Raw genomic sequence first — 13,865 nt, forward strand, 5'->3', positions numbered from 1 at the left:
TGTATTTCTACAATATTTATATACAAACATATACTCAATTCATTCATTCATTCATTTGATTTATTGTTGAAAAGTTATTCACTTTCGATGAATAAATTTTTGATTTTTGATCATGGTAAATTCATGAAATGACCATATGATTTGTTTTATTTTATTTATGGATTGTGCAAAAAAAAAAAGCATAAAAAGTAAAAAAAGCAAAAAAGAGCGAAAAAAAACTCGAATAAATTAATTAGTATAATATCACCATGAAATGAAAAAACTGCTTCTTCTGATAATATTTTATTCATTATTAATGGCATTTATTCTTTAAATTCATTATAATTATTTTTGGAAATATTCCCAATGTCCAAATTTTTACATTAAATAATTAATGCAGGGTTGTACTTTTTTTTTTTTTTTTTTGCTTTTTGTTCTATACTAAATATTACAAATATTGTTTTAAATTTTGTAAGTGATTTTATAAAAAATTACTGAAATTTAATGGGTCAAAATATTTCTATTGTTCAAATATTTGCATTTAGAAATTATTCAGATATTCTACATTACTTTTTTCTTTGTATTAAACTTTACAGTTACTAGTAATTGTATTCAATTTGTTTGTTCATTCATTCAAATTTTTTAAAATTCTTAAGTTGTCGTATGATAATACACTTTAAGTGTTTAAAATCACAAATTGATGGAAATTTGTTATTCATTTCTCGTAATATTGAAATATTTAATTTAAATAATGTTCTAATAAATAAAAATTAACATTTTCACATTACAGATGCATTCCTTAAATATAACACACGGACTTATTCAGCAAACTTATGATGGAATAGTTAACCCATCAAATCCTCACAACAAGAAAGACGAGTTATATTAAAGGAGAAGACGAAATTTTATCATATTTAATAAATCATTTGATTGCATTTGGATTATTAAAAAAATTAAGAAAAAAACAAACGATTTAATAGAATTTCACAAAATTTTAAATAATTAATTGAAATTTTCAATGTGTCACGGAAAGGAATGTTTATTATTTATTAATTTTATAACAATATCAATAAATTTAATTAATAATAAAACATAAGATTGAAAATTTTTAATTTAAAAAGAAAAGATAGGAAAAAAAAAAGATGTTTAATGAACTGAAAAAGGAATTATTCCAACAATGATTGAAAGTGAAGAAAGAAACAAGCGATTTTGCTGATCAACAATACAACTTTTTAAACTCATCGCATCTAACCGATAAACGCAAACGAAATTGTGTCAAACCTGTTCATCAGCAGAACATATATCATTACTTTTTGAAAATATCACACGTTCGCAAAATTCTCAGAGTAATTAATTTTTATTTTTCTTTGCTTTTTTTTTTTCTCATACTTAGTGAAATGGGTGAAATTTTGCTCAGACATTAATAAAACTAATATGGCAACGAAAAAAGAAAAAAGAAAAATTGATTGTACAATAAAATTGTGATTTTTTTCTTTTCCTTTATTCAAATATACCTTTTGAATTTTGATATGGATAATCAACCAATATTGAGCTTTCAGTATTACATATACATTTCAAATAGATTATCAATCAATATTGTGGTCTATTTTTATTAGATATTTATAAATAAATTATCAATCAATCTTGTAATCTTCTAGCGTTAGACATATGATTTAAAAGATTTCTTTATTATAACACTGTTTCAGTTAATTTATTTCCTATCATCTTATTATTTATTATGTAACTGATATTTCATCAAAGATTTATTTAAAAAAAGAAAAAAAAAATATTGCACGCTATCAAATTAATTGATTACATTAGAATACAGCAAAGTAAAACAACCACACAACACTGATAATCTAAAAGTGTACTAAACATAGAAATAAAAAATGTGATTTTAATGCTTAGGGCTGAGAAATTAAAATCATAATTTTTAGCTATTAATTTAAATTAAAGAAAGTTTTTTAAATGACCTTTACACATTTCCTCCCTTCATTTTACTAGAATTTAAGAAAATCATGCAAATTTCTTACTTCCAGGTAATCAAATTCAAATTTTCATTTATCGAAAAGAAAAAACGATTGCGCTTAAATAAAAGGAAAAAAAAAAAAAGAAAAAAAATGCAAACCACCGGTCCTCTCAGCCGCATTTCTTTCCAGCAAATGTGAAGAAGAAAAAATTGAAAACACATTTAATTTTTGCACTCTATCTTTTATAAGAAAATTCACTATTGTTAGAAAAAGAAAGCTTTCGAACAAAAAGACGCAAAAGAGGATCAAATCAAGAAATCTGGCGAAGATGAAAATGAATAAAATCTATTTTATACTATAAAAATTTTTCGTAGAAAAATATGAGGGAAATAAGGAAAACATGAGATACAAGATAGCGGATTTGCCGAAAATACAAATTTAAATGGAGAAATTCTTTCAATTCATTATTTTAACATTTGTGATAATGATTTCCATTTCCAGTTTGAATTAAAATAAAATAAATTAGAGATAACTGATACTCAATTCTCACTCAAAAGATGAACTGAGCTCTTGGACATTCGACCGTTGAATATTAACAATAACAAAAATAGAATTGAAAAAAAAAAAATAACAATAGTAATAATAATGAGAACCATAATAATATTATAAATGGACACTGAATAATAATAAATAGCAAATCATGTATAGTAATAACAATAATAATAAAACGAATAATAATAACAATAATAATACTGCGAATTCTATCCAATAAAATATTCGGATAAATTGAACAAAGAAATGGAAATAATAAAATTTGCATATTTATTCATAATAAGTGCATTATTAAAAAATTGTGTCAATTGGATGTATAACAAATACTTAGAGAAGGAATCATTATAATATTTGAATAAAAAGCAAACATTTGTGGAAGGAATTTTATTTAAAGGGAATAATTGTATTAAATCAAATTTAATTCAAATAATTAGTGTAAAAAAATTGGTTTTGATTTGTAAAGTACAGATTTAATGCAATAGTAAAATAAAAAATGAAAGAAAAACTAAACGACGATTGAATATAAATAAAAATTTTTAAAAAGACATAAAAAGATTAAAAAGATTTATTATATATTCATTTCAAAATTATATATATATATATATATAGCTAAAATATTCAAAAAACAAAAAAAACAAAAAAAACAAAAAACAAACAAAAAATTGAAAAAATAGAAGTAGTATTATTTTATTATAATTGTAATATGAGAGAGAAAAAAAATTTTCTTTTAATATTTTTACTAATTTTTGAAACCAATTATTCCTGTTCCTTCTATTTCTTTTCATATATTTCAGTTCTATTTAGTGTCCTTTAACCATATAATTCTAAATTAATAATTTTTCCAATGTTAATTTGGAAAGACTATGAACTGAATATTTTCTTATTTCTTTGAACCATTCGTTTTGAAATTAATAAAATTGTATTAAAGAATGACAAATTAATAATATTGAAGTTTTTCATGCGTAGTCATTTCTAAACCAATAATTGTTACATGCATAATATCTCAACCACATAGGTTGCAGGATTTTTTAAAAAAAAGAAAACCTATATTCTACTATGTAATACCATAAAATAATTTTACTATACAATATCCATTTTCTATAATCATTTATTTGCTAAATCTTTGCAATTACAAACGTTATTGACATCTCATTCTTGCAACAATTTTACGTTTTCTTTGACAATTTTTGGAAATTTAACGTCACTATTTTTATTATTAAAAATACTACTGCTATTATTTTATATTATTATTGTTAATATTGTTATTATTGCTAGAAGTAATTAATTTGATTTACTATCAATATGTATCACAATATACATAAATTACACCTACAAATTCAAAAACCAGTCGGCGAACGTATCGCAGTTAATTATTAATGCATTCGGATTAATAATAACACTGGACATAATTCACTATTATTAGATCACTTATTCCTGTCACCAATAATGTTATTCTATCATTAGTTTTTTCTTTTTTTGACAAAGTACTCCTTTTATATTTGTTTTGTTACATTTTAAAATTAATATATACGAGGATAATTTAGTCTAACTTCTGTCATAGAAATATGAATAATCAAAATAATTCAATATCTTTGTATCTAATCCTCGAAATCCATGACAAAAAGCAGGAATTCAAGCTATTTCAGAAATATATGAAATAAAATTAGAAGAAATAAATGATTAATATAGCTGCATTCATAATTAATAAATCGTAATAATTACTAAAGTTACTAGCAAAGTAAAAATTTTTTAAAATCAAATGCAAATAAAAATCTTTTTTTTTTTTCTCCTAGTGAATAACACTGGAAGCACAAAATAGAACACTATCGAAAATAGAACATTTAATTCTTCATTATATCAAATAATTCAGGAAGGTGAAATATAAATGAATAATTTGTACAAAAAAGTGAGGTAGGAACAATTATTTAAACTTAGTTTAATGACTCATTTATCTTTTATCAATTCATAAAATCTTCTAATCTTTTACTACAACTGTGACAATATTAAAAATCACTGAGTGTAACATTTTGCGAATAAAATATTTAATTGCATTTATGCGTTACCAAGCTCTTATCTTTAATTTTAGTCAATAAATATACCAAATTTTCTAAGTTCAAATGCAAATGACATAACATTGTACAAGTGGAATGGTAACGAGTTGTTTCATAATGTTTTCAAACAAACTGCAACAGCTTTCGATAACAGTTGACGATTTTCTCGACTTGAACTACTAATAACTGTTCGAAAACCGCCATTTTTAATACATACAGAAGCGTTAAGAGTATCCTGAAATTATATAAGTTAAATTCGTAAATAAGTGAATCAGCAAATTAGTCATGCAAAAAGACTGGATGATAAATAATCCCTGGAATTATCTATTGCAATGATATTTAAAATTTTGCTCTTTTCTGATTATTAATCACTTTACATTCACCATTTAAAAACAATGTTTGGTATCTAATACAAGATCTAAATAAAGCGAAGAAATAAAAATATAAACGCTTACACATGTGAAACAAACATTCCCATTAATTTCACTCCGTGAATATTTCAAATTCATCTGAAAATACCAACTGAATAAATACAAAATCTGGCATAATAAATGAAACTACTAGATGAATACTAGTGCTACATTATCATTTTAAAGTACATGTTACATTAATATTTTATGAGGAATATGATAGGACACGAGACAATTCCTTTTGATCCATATTTAAATTAAGCAGTTGACAATGTGCATAGGAATAGTTATAAAGTCGAAAATCTTTCCTATTTCATTATTCAGTGAATTGAAATCAAAGAAAAATTCGACAGCAAAGCAAATTTACCTTTCCTAAAGCTTGAGCGAATGTTTCAGCACTCAGTTTTCCAACACAAACATTCCTTATTTTTGAGTTCATATCTGGCTAAAAATAGCTAGGCGAAGTACTAAATAGACGCTGGACTTTCCGAAAAAAAAAAAAAAAAAACTCACTGAATTGATAGCAACTTACATTAAGCTCCAAAATATTATCATATACTGAAAGAATTCCCTTGAGTGACGAAAGTCCAATGTCACCATGATCATAATGTCCACGTAACTCAATACATCGAAGAGTCTGAAAGCTAATATTAATAGTAAGAAAGAATAGAATATATAATTATAATTACTTGACTTCCAGTCGATAATAATGGAGTTTATTTAAAACGAAAATGCCTTTTCTAGGAAATGTGTCTAGCTCATTTCTAAATATTCAGCTTTCACAAAAGCAGTCTCCATCAGTTTTTCTCAAAATTTCGACCGTCTCTTACTACATAGCTGAGAAGTCGAATAAACCAGTTTAATTACCAAATACTATTACAAACAAATAAAGTAGTACAATTCGTTCTGCAAAAAAAAGAAAAAAAAAACATACGTCTGGATGTAAACGAACTCTTTTTGTTTTTGCTGTCGAAGGTATCGTAAAAGTGTCGCCATAACGAAAAGTAGCTCTCGCATTCTATGAATAAAAATTAAACTTATTTTCATAACTTTATTACAGATAGCACTTGATTCAGTGCAAGAAAGAAAAAATTCAAACACAAACCTTCAGAAACAACTCTGGATTTACAAACTTTGCTAAAAAACACAAAATGATGTGCAACAAAATAAACTATTCACACAATTTACAGCTGTTTTTTGTTGTTATTGCAACTACATTTCCACATTTACTTAGATGAAAAAAGTAAGCAAAAAAAAAAAAAAAAAAAAAACAAAAAATACAAGAAAAAAACGCTTACATATGCAACAACAAAATCGGTACGTTGAGATGAATTTGGTGGCGGTTGTGTGTAAACTTCGGGCATAACCAAAAGCTTTGGCGCTAAATCCGGCAATATAGAAGGATTAAGCTGTGAAAAATCTAACCTTGTCTCAATTGGAAAGAAAAAAGCACGTATTGAAAGTTTTTCATATGGTCCATACACATTCTGAATTGGATAATCTGGATCTAAAACGAAAGTTTCTTGATGAAATTTATGAGTTCTCTGAATTCAAACTAACATACAATCTAACCAAAGAGTGATTTATAGTAAACGATTGATATTGTAAACTACACCTAAAAGAAAATAATGCGTGATGTGATAATGTATATTTGAACAAATCGTGTTTAATTTTTTACTTTTTTCAAATGATCAAATTGAAGAATTAAAATTTTACCTGTCATAATCAGTGCATTCTTTGAATCATTCCCCCACATTTCTAGAAAATGTACAGCATTACCGATTCGTAATGAAGGATGTCCAGTAAAAATAACACATGGAGTTCGCATTTGTCGACAAAAATCCCCATAAATATTATCATAAACTTTTAAGCGACCATTTCTTGAAGTCTAAAAAAAAAAGATGAAATGTCCGAAATTTATTTCAGTGTCATGAGTTAAAAATAAATTTAAATATTTTGCTATTTACGGGTAATATTCCTTCATAAACAGCGCATCTATCTTAGTGGCCTATCCTATTATTGTAGCATCAATTGTTGGTACAATAAAACGAAAATCATACGTAAATAGAACATGAAATGACTGATTATTAACAATTTTTCTTAATTTAATTGAAAAATCTTCTGAACAAAAAAGTACCAGTCCATGTTTAAATGGCTCTTCTGGTATATTCACCATACTTTGCTTCTTTTCAGATAACCATTCAACATAAATATTTGAATATGCTAAAGTACTCTCGGCAACTGGTGAAATAAAATATACAGGAACATCCACTGGTACATCATGCTTGAAATAGTTTATTACGACTAACAAAATCCGATAAATATGATGCATTTTCCAAAAGGTTCAAAATGACTTTAAAACACGAATTATACAATTATGTAAGTTTCTTTACCTGATCTAACTGCATCGAAATAACTTCAAGCAAATCGTAAAGTATACCCGTTGGACAAATTGGCATCAATACAGAACCATTTCTCTTAAGTGTATCAGCGATGACAGCAAATGCATGGCATACCTTAAATTTAAAGCCTAATGGTGGTGTTATGACAATGATTTGCCTCGAAATATCAATATATAATAAATGGATCACACAATTGAAAAGTAAAATTTTAATCTGGAAACATTTATTAATTCGAATAAATGGTAAAAGAAAAAACGTTATTTCGAACACTCACAAAACTTTGCACTTTTTTTGCAAAACTTATCATCAAGGCTACTTTGGTTTCTAGTTCCTTTAAAGTCTTTGGTTTCTCGGTTTAGTCATCAGAATTTTCGTGGTCATCACCCTAATGAATAATCCATAAAGAATATTTTTTATGTAGCATAAAGAACGACTAAACACTAAGAATTCAAGCAATGGAGGTCCCAAATCCTGATCAATAAATTCAACCAATAAATTCATAGATCATGCAAGAGATATTTATTATACTTTTTATCATTTTTTTTCACTCTTAAATTCTCTTTTCGTCTAGCCGAATGGTTAATTTACAGACTACTGATTGAAAGCTAAACAATATAGCACGAAAACATCTGACTGGGAATACTGATCAACTACAAAACGTTGCGTATGCAAGTAACAAAACTTCTTACTGATGTTTCAGGACTATGTTCCGGAAAGCGACAAATGGAAGTCAGTATAAGAGCATCACAACCACGAAGTTGATCCCACTGAACCGGTTTTGTATGTGAATTTCTTGAGGATGTTGCTGACAAATAGCCTATCTGAAAGTGTCAAAAATATTTTCGTAATATGCATGTCGTAATACATAATACGCACGAAAATTCTTATAATTCTAATCACATAGTCATAATTTATGTCAGACATTAAAAGCTTGCAATATCATTTCACTAGAAGAAAAAAGTCACTTTCAACGGTTCAAATTCTTAAAACGATATGTTGAAAAAATATAGAAAGCAGTGGAATAAATTTCTGGAGAATAATTGTACACGCCCCAAAAATGCATATATATATATATACTTCCCGTACATATATAGAATACAATAAGTCTTAAAAGAAATGAATAAATAAGTGATCTGAAAATAAGATACTGAAATAACATAAAATGGAATTCAATTTTATAGAAATGTGTACCTTTTCATGTTCGGTACGGACAATCCAATTACATGATCCTATTGAATAACCACTTGAATATGCCGCAACCGTTGCAGCACCGTGAATGTTCTATAAAATCAAAATACTAATTAATTACTTCCAAAATATGTAGCAAATAAGGCTTACAATTCGGTTAAATTGCCAATCTTTGTTTAGTAACATTAATTTCATAGCATTTTTGTATAATCGTATATCAGAAATATTGATATCATATGTTCCATACAATGTCATTTTATTATTATTTGCAGCATATCGCAATATGCGGGTATGAAGAATCTACCGAATAACTCTAGACATTTGTATCACGGCCAAATAACTCTATATATTTGTATTATGGCTGCGTAATTCTTATGTTCTAAACATATTTGTTGAGTATAATTTAGTCATATATAATTTCCCCTCAACACTTCATCATAATCTTAAGAAATGACAAAACTTTTAAAATCATCATAGTCTGAAAATACTGCTAGATGAAATTTTACTGGAAAATGTCTTAAACTTACAATGGATTCTCGAAATGACACTCGTTGCACTTTTGCCAAGCAATTTTCCATTTGTTCACGACTATAAAATGGTCTCCATTCACGTGGATCACTCGTTGGAACATTAGGGAAACTCCTAAAAACTGAACTATATTGATTTAAGACACAAAACTACCGTTTTGTCCCTTAAATTCCAATATCAAATGGCAATGTATAAAATTAATAAGGTAATGTATAAAATTAATAGTTATCACACAATATTTTTTTAGGCAGGAATTTTAAAGAATAATTCAAGGATATTGCATGCAAAACATACGGACAAACAGAGAAAACTTGCAAAGAACATACATGAACAATGCTGGTTTCTTCCATGAATAGTCTTGTTCCTCTCGATCCACCCTATCGAAGAAATCCAACAATTCTTCCATAACTAATCTTGAAAAAATTAAGCAATTAGCAAAATTAAATGAATTACTTATATAAATATATAATGATTGCTCTGAAGAAATTTTCTCGTTTTACCCCAATAATCCTATTAGATCGAACCGTTATCCCAAATTTAAATTTTAATAAAATATTATAAGGAATATAACGAATATCACTTTAATAACCTTCCGAGTTGAAGTGTTGGATCAGTTGCATAAACGACACCGGTGAATTTTGTTTCTTCTGTAAAAAATGGCAGTGCAAGAAGAGACATCCAATTCGACACCAATATCGCATCTACAGAATCCATTGATGTACAGCAAATCTGAAGAATTGCAACTTTCTTAAACCAACTAAAAATTGATATTAACTATGAAATGAGTGAATAAAAAGATTGGAATAATATGGAAGTAGTTTTAGCTAAGAATAATTCAACTGAAATTTAAAAAAGAAAAAAAAAAAAATTACCTGTGCTGGATGTACCTCAAACGGCCCATCAATAAGGACATGTTCCCCGTGGCGTTTAAGACAATACTTCGGTGCATTTTTTGGATACATTGGTAAGTTTGAAAAAAGTTTACTGAAATTTGAAAACCACATCATAAATATACTACACAATGTATTTGAATAACTATAAAGTTCTCAAAAATAAAAAAAGAAAAAAAAAACAATGTAAGAAAAAAAGAAAACTGCATAGTGGAAGCATTACAAGTGCAAAAACCGCAACTAGCTAGCTGAGGAAAAACTAATAATTCTGCATATGTTTTTTTCCAGCTTGATAAAATTAAAAAAAAAAAAGAGAAAAAACGAAAAAAAAGACTTTTTTATGATAAATGATTTCCAGAAATATAAAAAAGGATAAAATTTTCGAAATATAAAAAAGGATAAAATAAAATGGTAAATTAAACAGGAAAAATTGAATGTAACCTTTTATAAAGCGCAGCTGGAAGAAATGATGAAAGTGCATCCATATTAACAGCACAATCTAATAGTATACATGCCGATGACCATTTCAGTAATAAACATGGCCGATATGGTTGAGGTGATAAAGGTATCTGTAAGAGAATCTTCACCGTACTGACTAAAATTGTCGAATCTAACTTACGCACAAACTGGAAAGTATTTGTGCTATTTTGCAACTCTTTTAATTGTCCAAAAAGTGATCAATGAAAAGTTTGAAAATTTTTATGCAAATACATAACTAGAAGAAATAATATTAAATCATTATGACATCTTAAATTGATAGAGCAAAGCAACTAATTTACTTAACTGATTGAAAAACATCTAATTAGAAAATTCCTGGAGAACTGAATTCATTAGATAATAATCTACTTCTTTTGTAGCAAAAAAAAAAAATCATTAACTGTGCTTATTATAAATTAGCAGCAAGAAAATGCTCACCAATTCCATTATACCCGAACTGCTAGCTTTTGCCAATTACTGGTGACAGTTACACTTCGTTGACAAAAATCGCTGTTTAAAAAAACGAAGATTACTTTGCTCCAATATTAACGCTCTTCATTAAAGAAACAAAATAAAGAGAAAAAATAACTGACAAGATATTATCACTTAAATATTAATCATCATATAACATATTTAAAATTGAGAGAAAAAAAATACCATAAATAAGAATTATTTTAAAATTAATTTGAAAAATGACACAGCAAAATTATTTGGCAGTAAAATAAATTACTAATGCAATTTGCATTATTTCTAATTATCAAACTTCTAATTATCAAACATCTCTTCTACAACCTGCAACGAAAAAAAAAAGAAAAGCAAAGCAGAAGTTAATCCACAAATTATCAGTGCTATTTTCAAAAGTGTCGCATCAATCGCATCTCGAATATAAGCCTACCATTAGCATTCATCAATATTAACGACGAAAATTCGGCAGTATTAGTTCAGTTAATCGTTTTGTAGTTGCTTGTGTGGTAATCTTTCAAACTATTGCATAATTTTAGCCGGATGTCTTGTCCGGTATTTATCCGGCTATTTTGTCCAGTCAAAATCAAGAAATAACGAGAGAGAGAGAAAAAAGGTGAGAGAGGAAGAGAAATATCGCAAGACAAATTGCGATTAACTTTGTCATTTATCTATTTTGATTCATTTTTTAAATTAATCCTGTTTTATTATTATTTGTACTCTTTCCATTTCTTTCTATTATTGCTGTGCTTTCATTTATGTCACTCACACATAATTTAATTTAATTAAATCTTTTTCCTTTCCTTATTTGCATTCATGACTAGTTATTACTTTGTTTTAATTTGATTTCTATTTATAATTTTAAAAACTTCGGAATTTTTTATAATTGCTCTCATTTGCATATTGTTTGTTTCTTTTTTCGGAATAAAGTTAATAGATATTTCTGTTTATTTTTATTTGCACATGTTTTGTCAATTTTAATTTTAAATACCTCATTCACCACTTTTAATTCACTTATTGTATTAACTTGGACTTTTTTTTTCCTGAAATCTTTAGTAAATCTTTATGGAAATGACTTATTTAGTTAATTAATCAAATTACTGATTTCAACGTTGATAGCTTTTACACGTATTTCATGAAATCTTTGAGTTTATTAATGGTCGAAGTAAATACAAATTCATGGGATATTTTGATTCTTTTTTTGACCTAAACGACTTCAAAATTCCCTATTTTACAACAGTTTCGATTCAGTCTGCTTTTTACGAAGCATGCGATTAAATAATGCTGAACGATTAATAATGAAAAAATCAGGATGTAGACAGCAAGTATCACCAGTGTATCCAAGATTGATCCTTAGCTTAAAATATCTAATTTAATTACTGAATAGACCTAATTTGAAATGCTAAAATAATTATAAGTGAGAAGTCGTACACAATAGAATTGTGGTACTACATGCATACTGAACATCAAATGATGGAAGTATTTCAGATGACAACTTTAACGATATCACGATTGTTACGCTTAAATCACACTTCGGATTATGGTACCATCAATGTGCTACGTGAATTCCAAACATTCGGAGGACTTTGTAAGAATAATCGACGACCAAAAATAGACATTGGTGTTGAGATACCTGATGATGGCTTACCGAAAGATTATCGATTACAAGTTTTCAAGGTGAGCAGTCGACGACTTGATTCGATCGTTTCTAGAGCAGTTGGACAAGGACGAGGGTTCGTATTTCTTCAGTCTTTTTCTTTTAGTTTCCCACTTTTTTTTTTTTAAAATGAGTGGTTAAGTTTACGTTTAAATTAATTGAATTATATAGCAATTTTAGTTATCTCTTTTGTTTTCCTAGACAATATAATTACAGATGATTACCATGCATCACAAGATATGGGAGTTCTTTGTAAGTATTATTACGGAAAAAATGATAACTGCTAGTAGTGATTAATAGAGATTTTGGTGAAAATCTGGTTTCAGACAAGCTGAAAAGTTGATTTTAACAGGTAAAGTGCAAATAAACGAGGAAGATATACCGAAAAAAGCGGCTTATTATGTAAGTATTTGATCTTAAAAGTATCATCACTATAGATAATTAGCAGTTCATTTATGAACAGTTTAGTACTGCTCCATCAATTCCAAAAATGAATGCATTCCAGAACATTTTTTACAGAAACTGTAAAGAAAAAACCAAAAAATTGAAATTCCCAACTAATTGCTGTAATTGTTATTATTCCATCTACCAAATATTTATCGCCTTCAAATTTGTCCATTGATTTTATTGAAAGAAAAATGTTTGCTAAAAATCGAAAGAAATAATATACAACGAAGTACAGGTACAACAGAACGACATAATTGATATCTGGAAGCAACCGGTGGAGGGTAACACTAAATTTGCTGAAGTTCATAGAATCGAAATAATCAATTATATTCTAACTGATCAAGGCTATGATATCAACCTAAAATCATGGAAAGACTTCTATGTACAAAATTGGCGTGATAAAAACTAAGCTATGGTAATAAGCTGTAATACGGGATTTTCAGAGCGTTGTTTTGTTGTATATAGCAAAGTATGAAAAATTCATATCTCTTAGTACTCGGATTTTTCGTAGTTATCTGTGACACCAACTGCTAACTTTTGCTAGTGAACTCTTCAGAACGATTATAAAATATAAGACATGATAAATTAGATGACTTCATATGGAATTCTACCAGCGCTGATTTTCAACAATAGTATTGTAAGCACTTTATTTTTATTAATTTTTTTTTTTTGTCATATTTTTTTTGTCCTTATTTCGTTGTCTTTTTCCATTTTGTTTGCAAAGACTTTGTCTCTTTTGTCTGCTGGTAATTTCCATTATTTTCATATTGTGATTTGGAATTTAAAACTATTTATAAGTGCTCAATGAAATGAATAAATAAGATTATTGTAAATAGTAGTGGTTTTCGAATG

At 27.2% G+C, this 13,865-nt stretch overlaps 2 protein-coding genes across 2 annotated transcripts; one reads left to right on the forward strand and one right to left on the reverse strand.

Annotated features, from left to right (window-relative positions):
• Nucleotides 1-4,664: 4,664 nt before the first annotated feature.
• Bm3451 (uncharacterized protein) lies at nt 4,665-10,894 on the reverse strand (the record flags this gene model as incomplete). The annotated part of the gene is made up of 17 exons (XM_043075551.1): nt 4,665-4,787; nt 5,008-5,061; nt 5,330-5,407; nt 5,495-5,599; nt 5,897-5,980; nt 6,261-6,469; nt 6,679-6,850; nt 7,100-7,246; nt 7,356-7,478; nt 8,054-8,185; nt 8,556-8,645; nt 9,080-9,194; nt 9,407-9,493; nt 9,670-9,809; nt 9,953-10,064; nt 10,412-10,539; nt 10,886-10,894. 17 exons carry the CDS (start codon nt 10,892-10,894, stop codon nt 4,665-4,667), a joined length of 1,908 nt encoding a protein of 635 aa, XP_042931485.1.
• Nucleotides 10,895-12,397: 1,503 nt separating this feature from the next.
• Nucleotides 12,398-13,422, forward strand: Bm2809 (S4 domain containing protein; the record flags this gene model as incomplete). The annotated part of the gene is made up of 3 exons (XM_001894577.2): nt 12,398-12,642; nt 12,893-12,968; nt 13,249-13,422. 3 exons carry the CDS (start codon nt 12,398-12,400, stop codon nt 13,420-13,422), a joined length of 495 nt encoding a protein of 164 aa, XP_001894612.1.
• Nucleotides 13,423-13,865: the final 443 nt, after the last annotated feature.

This window comes from Brugia malayi (assembly GCF_000002995.4).
Source record: "Brugia malayi strain FR3 genome assembly, contig: Bm_v4_ChrX_scaffold_001, whole genome shotgun sequence".
NCBI lineage: Eukaryota > Metazoa > Nematoda > Chromadorea > Rhabditida > Onchocercidae > Brugia > Brugia malayi.